The following is a 27633-nucleotide window of genomic DNA, read 5'->3' as shown; positions in this document are numbered from 1 at the left end:
ACTTCCCTAGTAGGTTATCTTTGCCTTAAACAAACACTGTTCACCATTTTTGTGCACCTAGGTTAAAGCACCTCCAAATTGCCTCTTTTTCAGACCCCCTCAGAAGCTGAACCACCCTCAACAGAGCACATAATCTTAACTATCCTGTAATCCAAAGAGATTTCCCTGCCTTGCTTTCGAATCTCTCTTAATTCCAAATGTATAAAAAAAACTACACACTGTCATTCTGGGAAATACTTTTCTCAGTCTATTGAGATCTTGCTTTCAGACATGTCCTCTGTTTAACTCAAATAAACTCTGATAATTCTCCCGAGGTTTGAATGTTCTTATTTTGACAATTGTAATAACCCCACAGACTTAAAATCAAATTTTAAAAGGAGCTAAAACAGGCAGAGCAGTCAGTGTCCAGAAAGCCACCCTTTTAAAATAGAATGCACCCTGAATCAGGAACCAAGTCAGGAAGTATCACTAACCAACTAGCTAATAAAAATTCTCCCATATAAGTCAGCAAGAGGAAATACCCAATATAATTGGCTGTTACATTTCTCTCTGTAAATGAATAAAGATGAATTGTAAATTTTTGTCTTAGGATTCCTCGGAGTGAACTTTCAATATCAAAATATTATCACCTTGTGAGGTCTTGTGCAAACGACCCCTCCTCACAATTCATGCCTGGCAGCCCCTCTCTACAATGAGCAAACATTGCTTTTCAGGTTTAACAGCGACAATTACAAAACTAAACAAGCTACCAGGCCAATGAGCCTCCTGCTTACAGCTCTCCCTCATGGGTCCCCAGTCACATACATGCATTAATGGGAAGAAACTTTCAAATCTGTAGAGAATTTTTATAAGAGTGTACTGGGGCAACTGATGACATTGCTGGGAAGCAAAATCTCAAGTGCTCTGGAGAATGATAGTTTTTCAGATTCTTTTGTACATTTAGAACTAAAGAGGGAACATAAGGAAGATTACATGAAGGTGGGAGAAAGCAAGGTACAGAATAGTTCAGATTTTTGCTCTCTTGAGGGTGGTTACGACTTATGCAGGGCTTATGGTTAACAACTAGACGCACAAGAACAACGCACAGGGCTTGCTTAAGGCAAACATAAATCTTATGAAAGAAGTTACGTTTGGGGTGTGACTATCCACCATGACCTGAGCAATTATAAATTTATGATCAGATTACCCTGTGAGGTTACTTCATCAGATTTAAATCTGGATTTATCAGATTTACTTTAGTCCCTTGTTCCTCCAGATCAGAGGCACTTGGGGAGCAGATGCAGAATTGGGGTTTCTGGCCCAGCTGGCCAAGGCACCAGGTCCCAGATGCCAGGTGCCATCCCTATGTACACAGTCCATCCCTTTCCCACTTTCCTTTACTCCTCATTTGGCTCAAAGCTGAGCAGGGAGATTTCTCTCTCTCTCTCTATGTGTCTTTCAAAAAATCTCTGCAAATTTCTCTGGAAAGTAATTTTGTTCTTGTTCTCAACTCTGGGCAATGAATGACATTCACACCCTCACTTACTTTTTGTTTGTTTGTTTGTTTTACATAGGCAGAGATAGACAGGGACAGACAGGAACGGAGAGAGATGAGAAGCATCAATCATTAGTTTTTCGTTGCACGTTGGCGACTTCTTAGTTGTTCATTGATTGCTTTCTCATATGTGCCTTGACCGCAGGCCTTCAGCAGACTGAGTAACCCCTTGCTGGAGCGAGCGACCTTGGGTCCAAGCTGGTGAGCTTTTTGCTCAAGCCAGATGAGCCCGCGCTCAATCTGGCAACCTCGGGGTCTCGAACCTGGGTCCTTCCGCATCCCAGTCCGACGCTCTATCCACTGCGCCACCATCTGGTCAGGCCCTCACTTACTTTTTACCCTGACTTCCTCCCACTCCAATCTTATCTAATACATCTACACCACAGACATGAGGGAGCCCAGTTCTTTTCACATTTTCATCAGAAATGTGGACTTCTTGGAAGCAGGGACCAAACTTCATCTTCTTATGTTATATATTTTTAAAATTCTTTAAAAATCTCTGCATAGTTTCTCATCTATTCTAGTTAGTAACATGGGAGTTTCTTGCTTTTTGTGTAATAATGATTCGTGTCAATTGAGCATTCACTAAATGCCAAGAACTTTACATGGATTTTCTCATTTAATTTTCATGACCACCCTATGAGGTTGACATTTTTATTTGCATCATTTTACAGATTAGAAAACTGAGGATCAGAAAGGTTAAACTACCTATCCAAGATTACATAGATAATTAGAGACAGTCAGAAGCTAAATTCAGTCCTAATCTAGAATTTAACCAATGTGCCACATTGCTTTCCGAGGATGTTTTGCCACTGTTCCATCTTTGTGTTAAATCTCTGCTGTGTTTATGCCTGGTCTGAAAGGAAGGTCTGGCCAAATACTTCCTGTGCTTCTTCGTTTTAGCAATAAAGTTCTCAAAAATGCTAACCATGGTCCAGACTTGACCAACATCTCAAGCCAGAGGGCAGCAATCTGAAGCAAATGCCTGACTCGCTTCCTCCAGGGATCATAATCTGTTTTCTTCCTGGAGGTGCCTCTCAGTTCCCTCACCTGCTGCACTTCTTATTGCTCCACCCCTGACTCTTGTCAGGATGAAGGCTCAGTCCAAGGAGAGGACAGGAAGGCTGGATTCCTTTCTGGAATCCACTGCAAAACTGGTACTTAGAAGGGCGAATTATGCTCAAGGACGTAGATTGAGTTAGTTCCACTTCAAATACTGAGTTTATCTCACTGGAAGCATAGAAATTTGCTCCATTTCTATAGCGGATAAACACAAATCATCTTCTTTGAAAGAAACACCGAGTTTAAGGTCCGAACCCTCAAAAAAGCTCAGAGAAAGCCCCCGAATACGGTGACGGCCATGGGGGAGAAGGCGTTCCCATCATAGACCCCGCCCTCAACCCCGCCCCATTCTTCTTTTAGCCTCAGGTCCAAGGCCCCGCCCCTCTAAAGCCGGAGCCAATCGGAGAGCCGTGATTCTACCGGGCGCGCTGCCCCTTCTTCCTGCTGGTCACGTCCCTGCCGGCAGTGACGTGCCCCGCCCTGCAGCCGCGGGATTCAAACTCCCGGAAGCGGCGTTGGCACCGGAGGTGTGACTGGCGGGCGTCAGCTCCGTTTTTCGCCTCCGGTGCTGGCAGGCTGCTGTGAGTGGACCGCAGAGGTTGGTGTGGGGCGTCCAGGTCCCCCAGCCCCGGGGCAGGGCCGGACCGCGAGGCAGGCGGGGTCAGTGAGTGAGGAGATCACGTCCGTCCGCTTGGACTCCATCTCTGCCCGCCAGATTGCAGCCCCCTTCTCCTGGAGCCTACTCCGTGCCTGGCGCCGTTGTGGTTTCCATCCCTCCTTTCAGCTTTGCGGTGGGTATTACCATCCCCTGACAGACGGGCGTGGAGAGGCCAAGTGACTCGAACAGGCCCTTCCTTAGTTCAGCATTTTGCCGACTAGCGAGCACTTTCATGTCTATTCTGCAAGCGTCTTTAGAGAGAAGGCAAGCGCCTCTGTGCGCAGTTTTATTTGGCCTGTCTGCCTCCCCATGAGATGTCTCCGCGAGGGTTTTGTAAGACTTGCCTCCACTGGTAGATGACGTAGCCCACAGGCCAGAGGTCCCCAAATTTTTTACACAGGGGGCCAGTTCACTGTCCCTCAGACCGTTGGAGGGCCAGACTATAAAAAAAACTATGAACAAATCCCTATGCACACTGCACATATCTTATTTTAAAGTAAAAAAACAAAACGGGAACAAATACAATATTTAAAATAAAAAACAAGTAAATTTAAATCAAGAAACTGACCAGTATTTCAATGGGAACTATGGGCCTGCTTTTGGCTAATGAGATGGTCAATGTGTTCCTTTAATTGACCACCAATGAATGAGGTGCCCCTTCCAGAAGTGCAGCGGGGGCCGGATAAATGGCCTCAGGGGGCCGCCTGTGGCCCGCGGGCGACAAAAATAATTCGAGGTTCAGTCCTGGGTTCCTCTCCCATACCCTAGTGGTGTGGCCATTATCACTTTGTCTGGATAAAAAGGTTATTCTAAGTTAGCAAACAGGCTATTAGACCGTTTCTAACCTGAGATGATAATATCCTTTTAAACTTAGACTTATGAAATATAATTGTGTTTTTATGTTTACAATTTTAGAGATGTCTTCCAGAAGTCCCAAAGATCTAATTAAAAGTAAATGGGGATCCAAATCTAGTGCTTCCAAATCAGAAACTGCATTAGAAAAATTTAGGGGAAATACATCAGTGGATGAAATCACAAGCGGAAGAGGAAGGCTGACTGATAAAGAGAGATATAGACTTCTGGAGGTAAATGGCTTTAAAACCGCTTTCTATTGTAGTAAGCTTATGGTAGGAGAGGAGAAAGTATTTTTCCAATAATGATATAAGCTAGCTTTCCTGTTAGTTTACTAAATGTAAAAAGTCATTTCAAAATGTGAAATGGAGTTCAGATTTTAATATGAAAGTTTAAAAACCTATCTTATTGTATATATTGGCTGCTTTCCAAATAATCTTTGTTTTCAGGTTCCTTTGAGATATAATCATTACATTATTGGCAGGTTCCCTAATTTTCAGGCGTAGTCAGTAAAACAGTTGGGAATTTATTAGAAGATTTAAAATTTTAATTATTAAATTGATTTTATTTTCTAATACAATAGTATTTTTATTCTTAAAGTTAGAAAATAAATGACCTGTATTAAATAGTATCATTGGATTTCTTTAAATTCTATTTTATAGGCACATCATAAAACCAAATGATTTTTTTTTTTTTTTTTACAGAGACAGAGAGAGAGTCAGAGAGAGGGATAGACAGGGACAGACAGACAGGAACGGAGAGAGATGAAAAGTATCAATCATTAGTTTTTTGTTGTGACACCTTAGTTGTTCATTGATTGCTTTCTCATATGTGCCTTGACCGCGGGTCTTCAGCAGACCAAGTAACCCCTTGCTGGAGCCAGCGACCTTGGGTCCAAGCTAGTGAGCTTTTGCTCAAACCAGATGAGCCCGCGCTCAAGCCGGCGACCTCGGGGTCTCAAACTTGGGTCCTCCACATCCCAGTCTGACGCTCTATCCACTGCGCTACCACTTGGTCAGGCTGATTTATTATTTTTAACAACACATATTGAGATACTTAAGCACTGAAAAATGATCTATCACCAGGTCTTAGATATAAAGATTATTTTGCAATCTGGTGAAGAAATCTGACAGGATCCTTAAGAGATTTCTTTCCAGTTCATTCCACTTTTGATAAGCACCTGTTGTCAAATCTCTGTTCCTTTATAGTCAATTGAAACAAAACTTCCTGTAACGTCTACCCATTTGTTCTTTTTAAAAATGATTTTCCTGTTTTGTTTTATTTTCTTTTACTTGTCTGTTCTAACTGTGCCCATTAACCCTTTTGAGTAGTGAGTTTTTTTCATGCTTGCAGACCCCCGGGAGTGATTTTTTCTTCCGAAAAATGAAATTATAGGCCCTGGCTGGTTGGCTCAGTGGTAGAGCGTCGGCCTGGCGTGCAGAAGTCCCGGGTTCGATTCCTGGCCAGGGCACACAGGAGAAGCACCCATCTGCTTCTCCACCCCTCCCCCTCTCCTTCCTCTCTGTCTCTCTCTTCCCCTCCCGCAGCCGAGGCTCCATTGGAGCAAAGATGGCCCGGGCGCTGGGGATGGCTCCTTGGCCTCTGCCCCAGGTGCTAGAGTGACTCTGGTCGCAACAGAGCGACGCCCCGGAGGGGCAGAGCATCGCCCCCTGGTGGGCGTGCCGGGTGGATCCCGGTCGGGCGCATGCGGGAGTCTGTCTGACTGTCTCTCCCTGTTTCCAGCTTCAGAAAAATACAAAAAAAAAAAAAAAAAAAATTCAATTATATCCATTCACAGTTTTATTAACTTAAAATCATGTTTGTTTGATAACCAGTTTATGGAAACAAGAAGAACATACATTTGCCCTTTTTTAATGTTACCGTACACATGTACGATCGTACTCTGGATGGTCAGTAGGCACGAGGACATCCATGAACATTCGTACTACTCCAAGGGTTAAAGCTACACAGAAAAAGTCTGTTGTTAATCCAGATGACAGCTTTTCAGATAGTTAAGAAAATCTAGCTTCCTCTTAGTTTTCTGTAGACCAACTCCATATTCTTAGGCTTTTCTGGCTTCTTACCATCCTGGTCGCTTTCCTGAACACTTAGTGGAATGTTCATTTTCCTTCTGAATTCTACACCCAGTACTGTACACAGTGCAAACACAGCCTCAAATGGTATTGGTATTTCCACTGATCTGGATGCCATCCTCCATGGAAACCTAAAAGTGCATTGGCCTTTTTTGTAACTGGAGTGAGTTACTGCCTTATCTTAAGCTTGTAACTAACTAAAATCCCTCATCATTTTCACACAGCTATCCAACTCAGTTTTCCTCATGTTATATTTGAACAGTTGTTTCTCCCCCAAACCCCCGCAAAATGCACGTTTTTAATTTTATGATGTTTATACCTTGTTAGCCTGTAAAGTCCTCTGTTAATTTTTTCTATCATCTCTATTGTGCTTTCTCCCTATGCCAGCAGCGGTATAACAAGCATGCTTTCTTTATCTTTCAAGTCCTTGAAAATGTTGAACGCTCTTTAAAGATAGCTTTTAGATTGGGCACCAAATCATTTTTTAACAAAAAGCAAGTTAATGAATGCATTTTTATCCAGGTGTAAATGTTCTGTAATTTTTAAGTTCTGTTTCTTCAAGTTCATCAGTGCGCACGTCTTGCATGACTGACTAACTTTTAGCCTTTAAGATTATTGGAACTAGTATGATGAGGGATGATTATCAGATATGCATGTGAGAGCCAGCTTTTCTTTAGCTTTCTCTTACCACTCTTGACAACTTCGGTTTCTCCTTTCTGTGTTCATATTCCATGTATTATAAATATATCTTACCTACAGCACTTACCAATTTGCATTACTGTGTTGGCTTACCTCTCTGAGCTCTCTGAGCATAAGACCTTGGCTTCATCTTCCTTTTGGCCCTGGTATCTAGTACAATGCTGACTTGATATGTAATAAAACTTTATAAATGTTTGTTGTAGTATATCATTTACTTTCATGATTGACTTGGCTTTGCTCTAAGATTCCTCTCAGTTTATGTCTAGAAAATTCAAGTCCTTGAAGCTGAGAGGGAGAAGAATGCTGATCAACTCAAAGAGAAGGACAAAGAAATACAGCAACTCAGAGACCAGCTGAAAGTCAAATACAGTACGAATGTATTGCTGGAACAGCTGGAACAGAAAACAAAGGAAGGTGAAAGGAGGGAACAACTGTCCAAATCCTTGTCTGAAGAGACAGATATATTGAAAAAACAGTTGTCTGCTACAACTGCAAGAATTGCTGAACTTGAAACCAAAGCCAGTACATTTCATTTATTGCAGGTACTAATTATTTCTTTAAGCCCAGACTTTTTTTTCTGACACAATTGGTAATTCATATGAAGAAAGAGTTTGTTAAAACATGCTTGTCAAATGATGAAACAGTAGAGCAGGGGTCCCCAAACTTTTTACACAGGGGGCCAGTTCACTGTCTCTCAGACCATTGGAGGGCCGGACTATAAAAAAAACTATGAACAAATTCCTATGCACACTGCACATATCTTATTTTAAAGTAAAAAAACAAAACGGGAACAAATACAATATTTAAAATAAAGAACAAGTAAATTTAAATCAACAAACTGACCAATATTTCAATGGGAACTATGCTCCTCTCACTGACTACCAATGAAAGAGGTGCCCCTTCCAGAAGTGCGGTGGGGGCCGGATAAATGGCCTCAGGGGGCCGCATGTGGCCCGCGGGCCATAGTTTGGGGACCCCTGCAGTAGAGTATGCTAACAGGCTACTGTGTGTGTGTATGTGTGTGTGTGTCCCCAAAACCCTTTCTATAAGCAAAATATATACAGTATTTTATAGCTCCTTCCATGTCCCATACCATTGTTCTGCTAGGGGAATATTCAGAATACAGAATCCACTATGTGAGACAGTCAAGAAAATTTTGTCGCTCTTTTTCCTGTAGTTTGTATCATGACGACAGTAGGCTTTATTTTTTTGTTGTTGTTTTATTTTTCGTATTTGAGATATAAAGTTATAATATCAAGTATGCTTTTCTTAACTACATTTGCCTTTCCTTCCCTTCTTTTGTTTTAGAGTCACTAGTGTAGCAGAAAGAGCAAGGATTTATAGGTAGGCAAATCTGAGTTCAGATCTTGGTTCTGCTACTGGTTATCTGTGTGACTATGAACAAATTCCATAACCTCTGTCAAGTCTTAGAGACAATGTTAGCATTCACCAGACCTCTCTTCTAAACCTCAATTTTTACATTAGTAAAATCAGGATAAGAATACTGGAGATTAAATGTGATAATATATATAAATTGGATAATGCCTGGTATAGTAAGTACTTAATAAATGGTTTCTTACTGGTCAGGCCTTCAATTGTTTTAGAAGTTTGGACATTTGAATAATACTAATACTATAGCTATTTATACCACCTATAGAAGAAAATCTGTACCTTTCAGATACAATATTTCAATGTTGTTAAGGACTCTACTTGATATCCCCTTTAGAGCAATCATTTCTCAGACCTGTACATTTATGTGTACTCTCATAGATGGGCAACTGAGTATTTCTACAGCTGAGTTCAAAGAGGTTAAGTTTTTTAAAGAATTTCCACGGAGCTCAAACTCATGAAGCATTACAATCAGATCCAAAGTGGGTGATAAAACCTTTCCTTAATTAAAGCTCAAGAATTTGTTTCTCCACTTTTGAAGATGGAAGTGCAAACCTTGGTAGAAGTGATAATTTTAAAAACGTATCCTTATAATTGTGTGGGCTATCCACTATTAATTTTTATATTAGTCAGCATGTCTAGTTGCTATAACAAACCACGTCCAAATCTCAGTCTCTACAACAAATGTTTATTTTTCCCTCATGTCACAGTCTAGTGCGGGTTGGAGTAGAGGAGGCTTTGCTCCACAGAGTCATTCAGAGATCCAGGTTCCTTCTCCTTTCCTACCCCTCCTATTCTTCATGGTGGAGTCTTCCACCAGATCCTCTTTATACAGCTGTGAGCCAGAGAGTCTGTGGAGAACTGGGGAGGGTCTGGGGCCAGCCATATTGTCGTATATGACTTTTGTCCACATTCCACTGGACAGAATTCAGTCTCGTGGCCTCACTAACCACAGAGAAGACTGGGAAATGACTTTTACAGTGTGCCCAGGAAAAAAGGAAAGGGATTTTGTGACCTTTCTATGTCTTAGTTTCTACCTAGAGAACTAAATTAAGAGGGAGAAAGGACTACATATTAGGGGGAGTGTCTAGAACACCTTTGGAGAAACAAAAGTATCTTGAGCTTCCTTGCCAGTGTTCACACATCTTTGTATGAGTTTTGTGGGCTAGAAAATGAAGAAAAGAAAGAAGTTATGTTTTGAGTTCCATGTGATCTATATGAACTAATAATAATACTGTTGTTAATATAAACATAATTCTAAAAAACAACTTTTATCTTTTGTTTGACAATTTGCTGTTTTCCAGATTTCGTTTAAATAGCCCAGTTTTGTTTTGTCTCCTTTTGGTTAAAAGCACTGGGCTACTCATATGCACTGATTGCTGTTCTGGTGATCCTGGGGTCCAGAGGACCCCAGAAGTCAAATTCTCTATGAAATCTCAAGATTTGCAGTCCGCTTGGGACACTTCCAGAAGGTCTCAGTTGTCCTCCGGCCCCTTCACCTGGCATGAAGTTCACCAGCATGTATAAGATGTGGGTTTTGCGATACCCTTGTGAAGTATAACCTTCTATTAGTAAAGTGTATGATGTTAACTAATATTGGTTTATTTACAGACTGCGACTGCAAACTTAAACTCATCAATGAATAATAATATTCATGAAATAGAAATACAGCTGAAAGATGTAAGTTTCGTTTCCTTTTATTAAGTTGTGGCTAAGAGGACTAATTAATTTTTTAATGTTTATTTTATTGATTTTAGAGAGAGGAGAAGGGGGGAGAAAGAGAGAGACAGGAACATCAGTCTGTTCCTGTATGTGCCCTGACTGGGATCGAACCATAATCTCTGCTCTTCCGGATGATGCTCTAACCAACTGAGCTGTCCGGCCAGGGCTAACTCACTTATTCTTAAATTTCATGAAATTCGACAGCATAGATGCTATGAGTTGAAAGAAGATACCCTGATATACAACCATAAACTTCCAGTATGTTTGTTACAGCTTATCCCATCTCACCCCTGTAGAGTGAGCTGCCAGCTAGTGGAGGAAGGGGGCCCTTCCTTTTGCAGTACACCTTCAGCAAAGGTGGGGCCATTCAGAAAGAACTGAACACTTTGGAAAATATATTCCACTATGTATGTTCTACTTCAGTGAAGTTACCCCATACAACTCTGGTTAAGAACTCTGTGTCTGCACCATTTCTTTCTGGCAGCCCTGAAGGATCTGAAGTGACTCATCCTGGCTGCTCTTCCACCACTGAGAGCAATAAATTATAACAGGTCTGGGAAGAAGTGTAACATAGGGGCACATGTTAAGAATTGTAAGATTATAGAAATAGCTATGATCGTTTTATTATAATGGGTTTGTTGATGTAAGAAGCATCCAAACCTGTAGAGAATTTTTATAAGAGTTTATTTGAGCCAAAATGTCGCCATGCCAGGAAGCAAGATTTCAAATATTTGGCAAAGGACAGTTTTGCAGTTCTTTTTCTACATTTGGAACTAATGAGGGAATTATTCTGTGAGCCATAAGAATGTTCATGTGCTGGAAAAGCCTACATCACTTGGGTTCCCTTCCCCATTTTAAGATTTTGCTTCTTTTATTATTAGTAGTAGCATTATAATGTTTATTACTGATTTTTGTACATTTTCACATTGAGGCTCTAGAGAAAAACCAGCAGTGGCTCGTGTATGACCAGCAGCGAGAGGTCTACGTAAAAGGACTTTTAGCAAAGATTTGTGAGTTGGAACAGAAATTGGAAACAGCTGCTCATTCGCTCCCACAGCAAATAAAAAGGACCGAATCAGAAGGTACTGGTATAAATGCATTCTTTTGGGATAGGCCTGCCTGACATTTTCCAAAAGGAGAGATTGCTCAAATTTAGACTTTTATAGGTACATATTAGAAAAGAAAACAAGAGCAAGTCTTATTAAAATAGCCTTTTGACCAGTCTGTCTTATTTCCCATTGTTTTCTGAAAAAGGCATAAGGCACAGGGCCAGAGGGATGTCTGGCAGCTCCGAGGGCACAGTGCGTTTCCTCTGCTTTGCCTGTCCGCCCCTCCGTCAGACCGTCTCCAGCTTTATTCCTCCCAGGGCTGGCCTTGTCACCAGTGATCGTATCACTTCATTTTATAGGTGACACTTCAATCATTTACATCTCTCCATAGACTTGAGATGGAGTTTCTTATGATGATTCTGTCTTTCTGCCTAGTGCTCTACAGTTTCCCTAACATTGCTCTTAATTGAGTTTCACAAGAACCCTAAGAGGTGGAGCAGAGGGTCATTGCTCTTGTTTTACAGTTGACAAGATAGGGACAGAAGAGAAACCCCATGCAGACCACTCATTAAATGAACGAGAGCCCTAACTGGACAGAGGCCTTGAATTATGCACAGAGAAGGCTAAAGAAAGGACAGCAAGGCTCATAGTCTTGGAGCTCCACATTTGAATATTTAAAATGAAGCTAATGCTAAAAAGAAAATATAAAAGGAATGTCTCTGGAAGGATTCAAAGCTGTTTATCCCTAAGGGGACAAAGTTACTACTGTAATGTCTTTATAAGCACAAGGTTACTACACATGAAAGGAGGATTTTTTTTAATGGGCTAAGTCTAATCTACTTCTTTGGTAGAGAGAGAGTGTGTGTGTGTGTGTGTGTGTGTGTGTGTGTGTGTGTTATCAAAGTAATAACTGTTTGCTGAAATATTTAATAGTACAGAAGGGTCCTGCTCCCCCTTTCCCATCTCATCCTCATCTATTTCCTTCTGTCAGGGCAGCTGCTGTTAACATTTCTGATTTTTAATTTTGGTAATTGTCTCACCTATAAATAATGAGCTTATATCCCTATTTGTTGACTTATTTTTTTTAGACATTAGTGACTCCCTCCCTATAGAATAATTACATTATTGCTTAGTTATTAGCATTGTAATTTCAAATGGCGTACCTGAACTTGTGTTTTTATTTCGTTAAATATCAGCCCTATCTTTTGACTCTGTTTTTTCTAAGGTGAGGAAATAATGTGATCTTGTTTATAGAAAGCAGGTTTATCTTTATCTTTTCAGCAATATTACAAATTTTATAAAGTGAGTTATGTTTTGCTGTGTTTGTCACAGGTTATCTTCAAGAAGAAAAGCAAAATCATTACTCCCATCTCTTGGCAAGCGCACAAAAAGATCTTGAGATGAAACGACAAACCATAACTCAGTTGAATTTTGAACTTAGTGAATTTCAAATAAAATATGAAGAAAGCCAAAAGGAAGTTCAAGAGTTAAATAAACTGTTGTGTTCGCAAAGAAAGGCAGATATACAACACCTGGAAGATGACAGGCATAAAACAGAGAAAATACAAAGGCTCGAGGAGGAGAGTGATGCTGCTAGGGGAAAACTCGAGGAAGAGAAGAAGAGATCGGAAGAGCTCTTGTCTCAGGTGAGCCTAACCAGTGTAGTTTACCATGAGTCATGATTCAAATTGTTCTTTTTACTTACTAAGTGTCAGGGCCTGTGTTAACCGCTAGGGGACCAGCAAGGAGCAAAATAAGTTCCTATCCACTTTGTGGGTATTTATATTTAGAATGCAAATAGACCATAAACAAGTAAACTAAAGAAAATAAAACAGGTAATATGAGAAGGAGAAATTGGGCCAGTGGAGGCCTCACAAAGGTGATGGTATTTGCCAAAGACCTGATGACCAGAAGGAACCAGCATGGTGAGGGACTACGGGAATTCTCTCCGCCCGAGGAGACCACAGAGGTCTGAAAGGCTGAGAGAGAAGGAGGAAGTAGGTGTGAGAGGCCAAAAGATAGGAACTAAAGTGGGAATCAAGGCTGATTCCTAGGCTTTGACCGTGATACCGTGCTCAGGTTAATTCATGTGGCACCTCCCATGTTCTTATACTGCCAGCTTTATGCCAGTACGTTGAAGTTACTGAGTTTGGATTATTAGAATTGAACACTGCTTTGACAGAAACTCATTAAGTTAGACTTTGCTTAGCAGCATGAAATAATGGAAAGACAGGATTTGAGTACCATGTTTCCCCATGTATAAGACGCACCTTAATTTGGGGCCTGAGATTTGAAAAATAAATGTATTACATAAAGTTACTGAACTCAAGTTTATTCATAAAATTTATACAACTCCTCATCAGTGTCAAAACTCCCATCCATTAGTTTGTCCTCATCTGTGTCTGATGATGAATCACATATATTGCCTTGTCCTCAGTTCCATCTGTGACATTTGGAATGCCACAACCACTGTATGAGACACACCCAGTTTTTAGACCCCAAATTTTTTGAAAAAAGGTGTGTCTTATACATAGGGAAACATGGTATGTATCTGGTCTCTAGTCCAGCATGTGTGTGGCCTTAGGCAGATCACCTAACGTCTGTGATTTGCAGGTTACTCATGTGTCAAATTAATAATAATAGTTTCTTCTTGCCTTATAGGGCTTTTGTGAGGGTCAATTGAGAGAATGTAAAAGAACTTTCTAAATTAAAGGGACAGTTTAATGATTGCTACTATTAGATATTAATTTTTAAAATCTTCCAAAAATTGAAGGGGGGGGATAATCTGTAATATTTGCCTTCTTAGTCTTTACACTTGCCTGTAGGTGCAAGCAGTGATATTTGTGAAAGATTACACATAAATGATTGAGAATTTTGCTCCAACTCTGGCCAAATTGGCAAGGCATGGCCAGCTATTATCCTATTCAGAAATATTGGCAGATTAGATGTCAAAACCTCCTGAGGAAGTGGGCGTGGCCACTGCAGAGTTCTGTGCTGTTGATCGGCTTTCAGTCTGTGCCTGGGAGCTCTGGCCGGGGTGATATGCTCAGCTGCTGGGGAGATGGCCATCAAGCCACCAGCTGGAGTGACTCACCCACACTAGCAGGTGGTGTTCTGGCTGGAGATGTGAGACCTGTGAGCTGCTCACGCATCCAGGTCAAGCAATACAGTGGTTGGATGTGACAACACTGTCCATTTACACCCCGCAGGTCCAGTTTCTTTACACATCTCTGTTAAAGCAACAAGAGGAACAAACAAAGATAGCTCTGTTGGAACAACAGGTACTCACCGGGGTTGCTTCTAAGTTCAATTTAACCCACTAGAAAATGGACTTCTTCCTCATGTTTACACCATTCTGTGAAGGACCTTTTGAAAGTTGTGAAAATGGGTTTTTTAAAAACTTTATCTATGCTACCCCCATATTCCTGTTACTGTTAACTAAAACAGATTTTCAGAGGTGAGGTGGCAATTTTCCTGATGGGCAGATGTTCACCTTGGCAGATTTTATTCCTCCCTAGACAGCTTCTGTAATTCCTACTCTAGCTTGATGGGATCTCCCTAATAGGACTCCCTTATAACTGCAAGCAGAACTCAGAGAGACACACCATCTATTCTCAGACTGTAGACTAGAGATTTTTAGTACGGTCCAAACCAAGGAGCAGCCATGTTCCCCTTCTCCCCATTCCACCTAATAAATGGTGGAGGAGGCCCTGGCTGGTTTGCTCAGCAGTAGAGTGTCGGCCTGGTGTGTAGAAGTCCCGGGTTCGATTCCATCAGGGCACACAGGAGAAGCACCCATCTGCTTCTCCACCCCTCCCCCTTTTCTCTTTCTCTTCTTTCCCTTTGGCAGCCATGGCTCGAATGGTTCAAGCAAAGTTGGCCCCAGGTGCTGAGAATGGCTCCATGGCCTTGCTTCAGGTGCTAAAATAGCTCAGTTGCTGAGCAACAGAGCAGCAGCCCCAGATGGGCAGAACATTGCCCTGGGAGTGGGCTTGCCGGGTGGACCCTGGTCGGGGTGCATGCAGAAGTCTGTCTCTCTGCCTCCCCGCCTCTCACTTAATAAAAAAAAAGTGGTGGGGGAGATTCCCATACTGCAAGCACTGCTCTGCTCCTGGGATCGACCAGGTCCTCAACCATAAACTTTTTATTTGTTTATTGAATTTATTGGGGTGACACAGGTTAATAAAACGATACAGGTTTCAAATGTACAACTCAATAAAACATCTGAGTACTGTGTCGTGTGCTCACCATGCAGTCTCTTTCTGTCCCCGTTTTCCCCCCTTTGCCCACTTCCGCCCCCCCTTTCCCTCAGCTATCAGCATACTCTTGTCCGTGTCATATATATATATTTGTGTGTGTATTAATATATATATATTAATTCTGTCACCCTTCTCACCCAGCCCCCAGCTCCCCTCCCCTCTGACAGCTGTCATTCTGTTCTATGTATCTATGCTTCTGTTTCTATTTTGTTTGTTAAATTACCTTGTTGATTAGATTCTACATATAAGTGAGATCGTATTTATCGATTATCTCGCTGTGCTCAGTTGAATTCTTGATCTGATGGTACAACAAATGTGTGCTTCTTGTACTAATTGAAAAATACAAATATCCAGTCAAGAGAATTGGATAGTTTATTCTCGCTGTAACTGTCTCGTCCCGGGCATTTCTTCAGATTCAGGCATGCACTTTAGACTTCGAAAATGAAAAACTTGACCGTCAAAACATGCAGCATCAGTTGCAGGTGATTCTTAAGGATCTTCGAAGAGCAAAAAGTCAAATAACACAACTGGAATCCTTGGTGAGTCTGGAATGACTATACTTAAAACTTCTTTTCTTCTTTCTCTTTCTGCCACCTTTCCATTTCTATATCAAACCAGTTCCCAAACAGGAAGGTACCACTTAAAGAACGGCTGTTTCTCAAGTCAATAGGCAGAGCCTCTGCCTCATTTGAAGCAGTTGCCCTTTGAGCATCAGTTCAGAGCACTAGAAAGAGGGACACTGTGCCTCTTGGTAATCAGTACATTACCAGCGCCTCGGATTATCCCCGCCCACTCTGGGCTGTGGCTCTAGAGGCACTAAAAAGTGCCTGGCCGGGAGGGGGGGAGGGGGGCGGGGGAGGGGAGGGAATTATGTTTTTCTATTTAAAAAGAAAGAAATGCTGTTTTTAGGGATAATGGACTATTACTGTTAATACATGGTTTTAAGCATATTGAATTATGCACATTTTATGGATTACCCTGAACACATAATCATATTTTTTTGGAACGCATAATTTTTTTTTATTTTTAAATTGAATTTATTGGTGTGACATTAAAGTTATATAGGTCTCAGGTGTACAGTTTTATAGTATATTTGTATATTGTATTGTGTGTTCAGTACGCCAAGTTAAGTCTCTTTCCATCACATTTATCTCCCTATATTCTCTTTTACCTCCCTCCACCCCCTCTCCCTCTGGTAGTCACCATACTCTTGTCTGGGAACACATTATCTTTGACAACAAAAACCTTGTAAATAACACTGGTTCTATGAGAAAATGGTTTTTGACTTACTTATTTTCATGTCACTAATAAGCACTTGGACCAAGCCTGTTGGGGCCTGTGTTTGTATGGTTCACAGCCCATATTTTATAGCTCCTCCTAGTGTAGCAGAGTATCTGCAGATGGTGAAATGTTACAAATAATATTCCTCAGTTTTCAAAAGAGAAGAAAATCACTTGTAACTTCTTTTTGAATAAAAGACAGAAATATATTTTTGGCTCTGTCCTTTAGTATGTTACTGATTTTTACCATTTAGAATATTTGGAATTGAAATTTGTCATTCATTTCTATTAATGACTTTTTCAAAGGATAGGAAGCCAGAGGATATATCAAAGAATTCTTAATTATCCTGTACTTTCTTTGTGTCCATGCTATCTATTATCTTCATAGGATGCTGCAAAATGTCAATTTTAAGCTTTACTGACTATTCTAAGTTCCTCAGAAAACATGAAAAAGGAAAGTCTCAAAGATAGTATACAATTAGTCACTTCTGTGTACAACTTGTTTGATCTGCTAAAATTCCGTGCTGCTCTTACTCCATGCAGCTGGCTGAAGTGCTCCTCTTGTACAAGACTAGCAAATCTTACCAGCCCTGCACCAGGCTGACCTTTACGTCCGGCTCTGAGCACTTCAATACAACCTAGCCACACAAACACCCAACCCCATAGTTTATACCCACCTATGTTAGCACCACAATACGATGAGCAGAGATTCAAAAGAAAATCTGTTAGCATGGTTGGAGCAGCTGGACCATCTATGGAGCAGTTACAACTTATATACAAATGGTGTTCATTTGACATTTATTTTTCAGAAGCAGCTTCCTGAATTTGCCTCCACAGAGCCATTAGCCACTTTCCAAAGAGAAACTGAAAACAGAGTAAAAGTTGCCTCACCAAAAAGCCCCACCGCTGCCCTGAACGAAAGCCTAGTGGAATGTCCCAAGTGCAGCATCCAGTATCCAGCCACCGAACATCGAGATCTACTCGTCCATGTTGAATACTGTTCGAAGTAGCAATATAATTATTCTTTTTTTTGTCACAGGATTTAATACTGTATCTTACATTAGTGAAGGAACGTTCTGAATTCTTCATTTCACCTCTTATATAAAAAAACTGCCTATCTACCTTTGAAACTGACATAGAAGTGAATCACTGTTTTTTTCTGGGCTGCTTTGCATTTTCCTTGGCAGTGAGACCTCCCTGAGATGGTTCGTATTCAGGCCTCACTGTATGCCAAGATGACTGACATTTTGCACTGTTAAGGTACTTGATGGAGAAAAGATAGTTCAGGTTATTGTTTGTGAATTAAATCTATATATAGACAAGCAAATATTTTGTGTTTTGTGGGTTTTTAAAAATAGAAGGTAACCAAGTATCTTATTGTCTTAGCACTTTTTATCTAAGCACTTGGTATACTTATAATGGAGTCCATTGTTAAAATGGTGATCCTTTCTTTCATTATTGTCCTTGCTATTATAGAGTTGGTTATTAGACAAGTTGGTGATTCTGTTGATCTTGATTGCTGCTTACTGTTGAAACTGTAAACCTAGCTACGTTCTAAGCACAAAGTAGATTCTGCTTAAGAAATACTTCTTTTTTAAAAAATTGAATTTCTGGGGTGGGGGGTGACGTTGGAAGAACTACTTCTAAGCAGCCACACACACACGTTTCCTGTCATGTTATCTGGCTCTAACTTTAAGTTGAATTTCACTAGCATATGTTGGTCAGGTAAAATTGTTAAAATGAATTTTAACAAAACCATCTAGCCCTCTCATTTTAATTTGCAGGTATTTTATTTGCTTATTTTTGGCACTCTTAAAACTGAGCAATGTAATAAGCAGATGTTTGCTTATCTGAATATATATTTTTATACATATGTGTGTAAGCCAAAAAGTTTTTTTTCTTCAGGTTTTCTAAAATGCTTAACACTGGGCTACTGTTATTAATATAAAGGAGAAAAGAATAAAATTATTTAATAAGTTTTAATATGTCTAGCATGTATGTATCTAGATAGGTATTCAGAGATTCCTACCCTGAGAAGAATGCCAGAAAGTTCTAGATTAACGCACAGTGTAAAATAAGGTAGTTCAGGCTATATTGGAACCAAAAACTACATAAAGTTCAGAAGTTAAGCAAAATCCCCACAATCATTAAAACAAAAGAAAACACATCCTTGGCTTTCAAACTCCAGTCAACTTCGATGCCCAACTTTTCCAAACCATGCCAGAAGGCCATATGAAGTCTCCAAACTCAGTATACTCAAGCAGTGTCATAACTGGGGTCATGGGATTTCTTTTGAGTTAGAAAAATGGCAGAACATTGTACCTGGTCTCCATCTCTCTGCTTTCGGAAGTACTATACTGCCTTTTTAGATTCCTCCACCTGTCCCATGGATCCCTGCTCTGCCAGTTCTCTAGCATCTTAATTTCAACTCTGAACATTTATTAAATGCCAACTGTGTGCAAGGCTCTAGGTTAGGTATTAGTGACAGTGATAATAAAATAGTCTAGTAGAAGAGATCAAACTCTAAACTGATAAGTATAATACATTGTAGGAAGTGCTATAATGAAGTTGTATATAGGGTAGAAGAGTTTATTTAAACCTTGCCTTATTCTAACATAGATTGAAGATCTGACACTTCAAAGATACAAATATTATACCATGCTAAAATAAAATAAAAAAGAAGTGGCCCTGGCCAGTTGGCTCAGCGGTAGAGCGTCGGCCTGGCATGCGGGGGACCCGGGTTTGATTCCCGGCCAGGGCACATAGGAGAAGCGCCCATTTGCTTCTCCACCCCCCCCTCCTCTCTGTTTCTCTCTTTCCCTCCCGCAGCCAAGGCTCCATTGGAGCAAAGATGGCCCGGGCGCTGGGGATGGCTCCTTGGCCTCTGCCCCAGGCACTAGAGTGGCTCTGGTCGCGGTAGAGCGACGCCCCGGAGGGGCAGAGCGTCGCCCCTGGTGGGAGTGCCGGGTGGATCCCGGTTGGGCGCATGCGGGAGTCTGTCTGACTGTCTCTCCCCGTTCCCAGCTTCAGAAAAATACAAAATAAATAAATAAATAAATAAATAAATAAAAAAGTAGGAAAACAAGACTAGGAAGTAAAATGGAGCCACTCATAAGGATAGCTGCAAGGCAGACCATGGAGTCCTGACAGGAAAGCCCTGATTTTGGCACTGAGCTTTGTGGATGTCAGCACAGAGAAACAGTCCTGTGCACCATTTACATGACTGGTGAATACAGCTGATCTTCAACAGAGAGAAAAGCCACTCTACTGATCCTGGTACTATAGATTGAGACTGAGATCCTGAGACTAAGAGACACTCCAGTGTGCCTTCCTTCATGGAGGAACCATGTAATGTAAAGATCCGTAGCCTCAGCAACAATCTGATCCACACAGCAGGGAGTTCCTCTCTGCTTTCTTTTCTTTCTTTTTTTTTTGTATTTTTCTGAAGCTGGAAATGGGGAGGCAGTCAGACTCCTGCATGTGCCCGACCGGGATCCACCCGGCACGCCCACCAGGGGGCGATGCTCTGCCCATCTGGGGTGTTACTCTGTTGCAACCAGAGCCATTCTAGCGCCTGGGGCAGAGACCAAGGAGACATCCCCAGCGCCCGGGCCATCTTTTTGCTCCAATGGAGCCTCGGCTGCGGGAGGGGAAGAGAGAGACAGAGAGGAAGGAGAGGGGGAGGGGTGGAGAAGCAGATGGGCGCTTCTCCTGTGTGCCCTGGCCTGGAATCGAACCTGGGACTTCCGCAAACCAGGCCAACGCTCTACCACTGAGCCAACCGGCCAGGGCCACTCTGCTTTCTTAACGTTCTTAGTCGTAGGTGGAAAATGTCATTGCAGAATCATGTCCATGATACTCAAGTGCAGGCGATTCTATACTCTCTCAATACATAGCTCTCTGCTGTTACCCGAGAGCAAATTTTAGAGATAGGAGCCAACTCAAAAGCTCCTGTCAGCCAGCTGGCTGGACTGTGGAGACGAAAATGCCTGCCTTCGACCAAAGGGGGCGCACCAGCTGATGTATGCGAATGATTCCAGTGTGGCCGATCTTTTAGATTTTCCAAGAGAAATCTAGAAGTTTTAAAAGTGAACTATCCCGCCCTGGCCGGTTGGCTCAGCGGTAGAGCGTCGGCCCGGCGTGCGGGGGACCCGGGTTCGATTCCCGGCCAGGGCACATAGGAGAAGCGCCCATTTGCTTCTCCACCCCCGTCCCCCCTTCCTCTCTGTCTCTCTCTTCCCCTCCCGCAGCCGAGGCTCCATTGGAGCAAAGATGGCCCGGGCGCTGGGGATGGCTCCTTGGCCTCTGCTCCAGGCGCTAGAGTGGCTCTGGTCGCAGCAGAGCGACGCCCCGGAGGGGCAGAGCATCGCCCCCTGGTGGGCAGAGCGTTGCCCCTAGTGGGCGTGCCGGGTGGATCCCGGTGGGGCGCATGCGGGAGTCTGTCTGACTGTCTCTCCCCGTTTCCAGCTTCAGAAAAGAAAAAAAAAAAAAAGAAAGAAAGAAAGAAAAAAAAAAAAAAGGGAACTATCCCAACTTTAAATGTTGGGGAAATTATCCCCGTGAAGACCAAACACATGTCCACTTCATAACCTCTGTTCAGAGCATCTGAATGGGGCAAAAGGAGCGGCTAGTTCAGCCTGAGACAGGCCGGAAGCAGAGACAGGCTCCTGCTCTCTCAGCACTGAGGTCTCAATTCCAGTTCAAACACACCTGTCTAAAGGACACGGTGCATATGACCCTTTCTGACCTTTCCACCTGCCATCTGGCTTTCTTGGCTACACTTCCCAAACAACTGGCTGGCTGCTAGCATTTCCTCACTACCCTCTGCTCCCCGAACCCCACAACTGAGGGAATGTCAGAGCTGGAAGGGAACTAGGAGGTCATCTGGTGTTTTTGGTCCAGGAAGTCCGCCTCACCTTTGGAGCATGTTGAAAATATTAAATTTTTGGCCTCCACCAGATGTCGTAAATCAGAATGTCTGGGGGTGGGAAGCATGAATATGAATTATTAAGCTCTCCAGGGCACTCTGGTGTTTTACTGAACTGAGACCCACTGAACTAGTCCAACCTTGACTTCCTGATGCGACAGTTCCAGAGAGAGCGGGTCTTTTTAAAATTTTTTTAAAATTTTTTTTATTTTATTTTTTTACAGAGACAGAAAGAGAGTCAAAGTGAGGGACAGACAGGGACAGACAGACAGGAACGGAGAGATGAGAAGCATCAATCATTAGTTTTTCACTGCATTTCGACACCTTAGTTGTTCATTGATTGCTTTCTCATATGCGCCCTGACCGTGGGCCTTCAGCAGACCAAGTAACCCCTTGCTCGAGCCAGCGACCTTGGGTCCAAGCTGGTGAATTTTTGCTCAAACCAGATGAGCCCGTGCTCAAGCTGGCGACCTCAGGGTCTCGAACCTGGGCCTTCCGCATCCCAGTCTGACGCTCTATCCACTGCGCCACCGCCTGGTCGGGTGAGAGCAGGGTCTTATCCAAGGTCACCTAGTGGGTTTGTAGGAGATGAGGGAGGCTCCGACTCCCAATGGTAGTGGTTGTGAAAACCCCTACACTTTGGCTTGTGTGCCATGATTCCAGCAAAAGTACTCTTCCCACCAACTGTTTCCACAGGTACAACAGGTAACCATCCTGAAGGAATCTCACCCATTTCCAGGGGTTGTACCAAGCACTGACACTACTTGATTCAGGGCACAGGTAGCTCATGTGCAACAGGCAAGGTGCTAAACAAGGCACTAGTGGTGAAGAGAAGAGTACGGCAGAGTCCGCCTTTAGCAGAGCTAAGGGAAGGTAGACCAGTGCAGATCAATGACCGCACAGAGACATAAGTATGCCTCATTAGACGTCACCCCACAATTGAGAAGGGAGAGGCTTCCCGAAGCAGGCAATGACTGAGCTAGGTTGAAGAAAGCAAATAATATTCATGTTTTAATAGTGTTTGTTCTTAGACTTACATTGAAAGTGAATCATTAAGCTGAACTTAAGGAGAAACATGGCCTGAATAGTACTGGTCACTCTGATGAAAAAGGATGAGTGTATCAAGGGCAGATCACATTGTAATACAGTGAAAGGCGTTCCTTCACATCCCGTTAATGATGCTGAGAGTCACGTAGCTACAAAGAAACAGAAAGCAAACTGTATCTAAATTTGAATGCTAAAATATCAGAGGAGATAATTAACTAAGGTTTAAAGAGGGAGAAGAAAAAGACTTCGAATAAAGGCAGCTTTGCTGTTTGATTCACAGATTTTGCAGAATGGCACCCAGGCCATCTTGCATCGGTTTGATGTTCTCTTGATTTTTATAAGGTGGAGGTAAGTGGGTGAAGGGCTAATACTAGAGGATTAAGAGATACATTTAACAATCTCTCATATTTGCTCATATGCTACAGTAATAACACCCTTCTTGTGGAGTGAACTTCATGAAATGATTGTTTATTGGAGATCAAAAAGGAAGCATCTCAAAATTCAAATTTTATTTGTTTTATTTCTTTGGCAATTTCAGGGGAGCATGTTACTGTGGAAAGAGCCCTAAAATGGGAACCACCAGACCCCAATTGAAATTCTGCTTCTGACTTTGAGCAAGTCACTAACCCCTAAGCCTCAGCTTCCTCACCTCTCAAATAGGAATACTAATGCCTTTCCCAGCTATCTTCCCAGGATGTCAGGAAAACAAGAATCCAATTTATTTAAAATTTTTTTCTTTCTTTTAAAAAAATATTTATTTATTCATTTTAGAAAGAAGAGAGAGAAATATTTATTCATTTTAGAGAGGAGAGAGAGAGAGAGAGAGAGAGAAAGGGGGGAGGAGCAGGAAGTATCCACTCCCATATGTGCCTTGATCAGACAAGTGCAGGGTTTTGAACCGGTGACCTCAGCGTTCCAGGTCAATGCTTTATCTACTGTGCCACCACAGGTCAGGCCTTCTAATTTATTTAGGAGCTCTTGCATATTTAGTATTATTAGTATACCAACTAATATGCTAAATACTTCATAAGTATCATGTCATTTTATCCATGCAATAACATTACATGGGAGTTTCCATAATGGTTCCATTATACAGATGAGGAAGCTGTGGTTTAGAAAGCTTAAGTCCTTTGTCCAAGGTCACACAGCAGAGAGAGTGGCAGAGCCAGTATTGGAATCCAAGTGTGTCTGCTTCTAGAAACTAAGCTGTTAGCCCTTACTTTGTGTTTTTCTATTGTAAAGCCAGAAGATGTATATGAAAGTGCAATGCAGGTGGGACATACTGTCCAATATTTTTATTTTTCAGCAATGATTATAGTGTGGGTGGGGATGAAGAGAACATACAAGAGTGACATTACCTATTTCTAAGAACTTCCATTCATTTTACTCATCCATTAGAGCCACACTCCTCGTCCTCGTCTGCAACTAGGACAGTGCAGAAGCATTCAGATGCAAATAACAGAAAAGGCTGACTCTATGGGGTCATTAATTGTTTATTTAAAGAGGGCTATCTGGAATCAGATAACCGCAGTTTGGATGAACAGTTTCACAATGTTTAGGTACTAGGCTGTCATCTCCATAATTCTCTTGCTCCCCTACTCACGCTCACATTAAGAATGCTGCAGTGGCCCTGGCCGGTTGGCTCAGTGGTCGGCCTGGTGTGCAGGAGTCCTGGGTTTGATTCCCGGCCAGGGCACACAGGAGAGGCGCCCATCTGCTTCTCCACCTCTCCCCCTCTCCTTCCTCTCTCTCTCTTCCCCTCCCGCAGCCAAGGCTCCATTGGAGCAAAAGTTGGCCCAGGCGCTGAGGATGGCTCTGTGGCCTCTGCCTCAGGCGCTAGAATGGCTCTGGTTGCAACAGAGCAACGCCCTAGATGGGCAGAGCATCGCCCCCTGGTGGGCATGCCAGGTGGATCCTGGTCGGGCGCATGTGGGAGTCTGTCTGACTGCCTCCCCATTTCCAACTTCAGAAAAATACAAAAAACAAAGAAAAAGAAAAAGAAAAAGAATGCTGCAGTGCCAAACATCACAAGCTAATGAGACCTTTTTTCAAAACCAAGAGGCAGACAGCTAGCCAAGGTAATGAATGAGCACTCCTTAATGCCTTTTGCCATTTATCCAATAAAAGGAGGTTTATTGCAAGTGTAAATATCCACCCACAAAATCCGCAGTACCCTTTCCTTACATCTCATTGACTAGATCTGGATGACACAGTGTATTGGGACGAGCCGGGCTAGGCTCCAGTAACAAACCAACCCTGAAATCTCCATTACCTAACACAGTGATTTTCAACCGGTGTGCGGCAAGAATTTTTTAAATAGGCAACACCTGGGTATTTAGCCGGGGCATTGACCTCTTTTCCCTTAGATTGTCAAATAAAAAAGTGACAACAGCCAACACAGCAATAGCCATCTGGGGTGAATGAATCAAAATTATACCTTTTATTTTTTGTCAGATCAGCAAAAAATAAAAATTAAATATATATATATATTGGTGTGCTGCAGAATTTCAGTAATTATGTGCGTCGTGAGGTGCAAAAGGTTGAACATTGCTGGCTTAACACAATATAGGTTTATATCTTGCTCACCTGCTGGTTGTTGTGAGCTGGTGGACCTCCTTCATCCTGTAGCTACACCACCCAGAAGGTGCGGCCGCCAAGGTCTCCGCAGTGGGGAAGGAGAGGTGACGACCGCCGCAGAAGCTCTTAACTGCACAGACCGGAAGTGACACACTCTTCTCCCGGCCCCACTTCCTGCAAGGTGGATGGGAAGGACCATCTGCCCAGCAAAGGAAACAGCGTAAGGAACACTTACGTAGCATTGCGTGCCACTCATGGCCAACCCCGGATGTCAGAGAAGCAGGGAATTAGGAATGGCTGCTGGGTGGGAGTCTGCCACTCCATTCCGTGTCCACCTGCTGTCTCACCAGTCCTGGAAGCCTGGTTGAAGGTGCAGCAGGAAATGTTCTACTTTGGGTTTTTATGATTCTTACACCCCCCTCTTCCACAGCCCTTTTTTCTCAGCTTTCTAGTAACTTTTCACTTGCCTGTCACTCTCTCCCCCAACCATCCACTCCTCCCCCAACCAACGGTAAGCTTGTTTAGGTCAGAGCTTGTCTTCTCTTCCCACCGGTCATCCTTAGACTGGGGTCTGGCATGTAGAAGGTGCTCAATACATATTTTTAAAGCAAGTAAATGAGGGCCTTTTAGAAACAATGATTTCAACCATTTGATTATCTTTAAAAAATACCTGGTTCTTATCTTTAGAATTTGCAGTAGAATCATTGAGGAACAAGGAATATGATTCAACCTTTGAACAAACATGGTTGCCAAAGAGGCTACACAGCAGACTTTAAGAATGTGACCATAAATTAAGTAAACATTTGGTCAGTGACCTCAACATGTGTAAAACATTTCTCTAAGGAAACTGGCATCTGGAAACCCACTTAGAATACTTTCGGTCTGGCTTTAGGACTTGAACCATTTAGGACCTTAACCTCTCCAAGACTGGCAGCATTGAGAGTCGCTTGCATACCCAGAGAAGGCATCAGAGTGATGGTGGCTAAGGCAGGGGGTAAAAAATATAAGGTAGTTTTTGATATATACTCTGTAAGAAATTTCATTAAGGAGGCCAAATATGTGAGGCACTTTATCAGCAGGGATTATCGCCATTGTTAGTTGAAATGTATTGAGGACCATATGACAGATATTGTGCTGAGGACTTTACATGCATTATCTAACTTGATCCTCTCAACACTGTCATGGGGCATATGCTTTTTTTTTTTTTTTTGTATTTTTTTTTTCTTCTGAAGCTGGAAACGGGGAAAGACAGTCAGACAGACTCCTGCATGCGCCCGACCGAGATCCACCCGGCGCGCCCACCAGGGGCGACGCTCTGCCCACCAGGCAGCGATGCTCTGCCCCTCTGGGGCGTTGCTCTGCCGCGACCAGAGCCACCCCAGCGCCTGGGGCAGAGGCCAAGGAGCCATCCCCAGCGCCCGGGCCATCTTTGCTCCAATGGAGCCTTGGCTGCGGGAGGGGAAGAGAGAGACAGAGCGAAAGGAGAGGGCGGATGGAGAAGCAAATGGACGCTTCTCCTATGTGCCCTGGCCGGGAATCGAACCCGGGTCCCCCACACGCCAGACCGACGCTCCACCACCGAGCCAACCAGCCAGGGCCATGGGGCATATGCTATTATGCTCATTATACTGATTGGCATAGAATGGCTCAGAGAGATTAATATTTACCCAAGATCAGGTAGTTGTTAAGAGAACCAGGTTGTCTTGTTTCAAAGACAACTTTTAACTACAGTATTAAGATTTAACTTGCTTCCGGATTCAAGGTGCTAGATGAAAATTTGGCCAGTGTTTTCACTCATCCGTTACTGTGTAACAACAACACAGCTCAAAACCCAGTGGCTTAAAACAAAATATTTGTTACTACCTCTCATGGTTTTGTGATGGACACAGCCTACGTGGTTCTCCCGTGGAGTCTTTTGTACTGTCTCAGTTGGAGTCTTGCAGCTCAGCTTCAGAAGTCACACAGTGTCACTTCCACTGCACTCTGCTACTCAAAAATAGGGAAAAGGACCAGCCTCGATTCAAGGGGAGAGGACTGCCACAAGGAAATAACTACCAGGAAGCGTCTTTCCTTGGGGCCATTCAGGAGACCGGTTAAGTGAACAACTGAGAAGCATCCATGGTGTGTGTACAAGGGCTTTTTTCTTAGAAGGACCTTCACATCTGTTTCTGATTTGGTCTCTTGTAGCCTGTCAGGCAGGCAGACCAGGGTCAGGACTAAATCTCTATTTTACTGACATGAACACTGTCATTATAGGTGTTCAGTGAAATTAACTGACTTTACAAAAGCCATACAACTTCCAAGTGTAGCAGTGAGGTATGAAAGTTGGCCTTCTTGTTCCTAGGTCTGCATGTTTTATAGGTTTTCCCAAGCTGCCATGGCTTAGAACTCTTTGGCGCTTTGAAGTAGGAAGGGGACAAGGGTGCCACCACCACAAAGTAATCAAGGGGAAGCAATCATGGATATAAATTTAAAAAGAAAAAAA

At 42.6% G+C, this 27633-nt stretch overlaps 1 protein-coding gene across 1 annotated transcript; it reads left to right on the top strand.

The window, feature by feature from the left end:
- The first annotated feature begins 2997 nt into the window (after positions 1-2997).
- Positions 2998-18544, top strand: CEP55 (centrosomal protein 55). The gene is made up of 9 exons (XM_066355321.1): positions 2998-3387; positions 4170-4339; positions 7165-7440; positions 9899-9967; positions 10941-11091; positions 12391-12704; positions 14268-14339; positions 15731-15856; positions 17407-18544. Exons 2-9 carry the CDS (start codon positions 4172-4174, stop codon positions 17605-17607), a joined length of 1377 nt encoding a protein of 458 aa, XP_066211418.1. The 5' UTR covers positions 2998-3387; positions 4170-4171; the 3' UTR covers positions 17608-18544.
- Positions 18545-27633: the final 9089 nt, after the last annotated feature.

This window comes from Saccopteryx leptura, chromosome 13, assembly GCF_036850995.1.
Source record: "Saccopteryx leptura isolate mSacLep1 chromosome 13, mSacLep1_pri_phased_curated, whole genome shotgun sequence".
NCBI lineage: Eukaryota > Metazoa > Chordata > Mammalia > Chiroptera > Emballonuridae > Saccopteryx > Saccopteryx leptura.
Note: the sequence above shows the minus strand (reverse complement) of the source record. Positions and strands in the feature narration are given on the sequence as shown.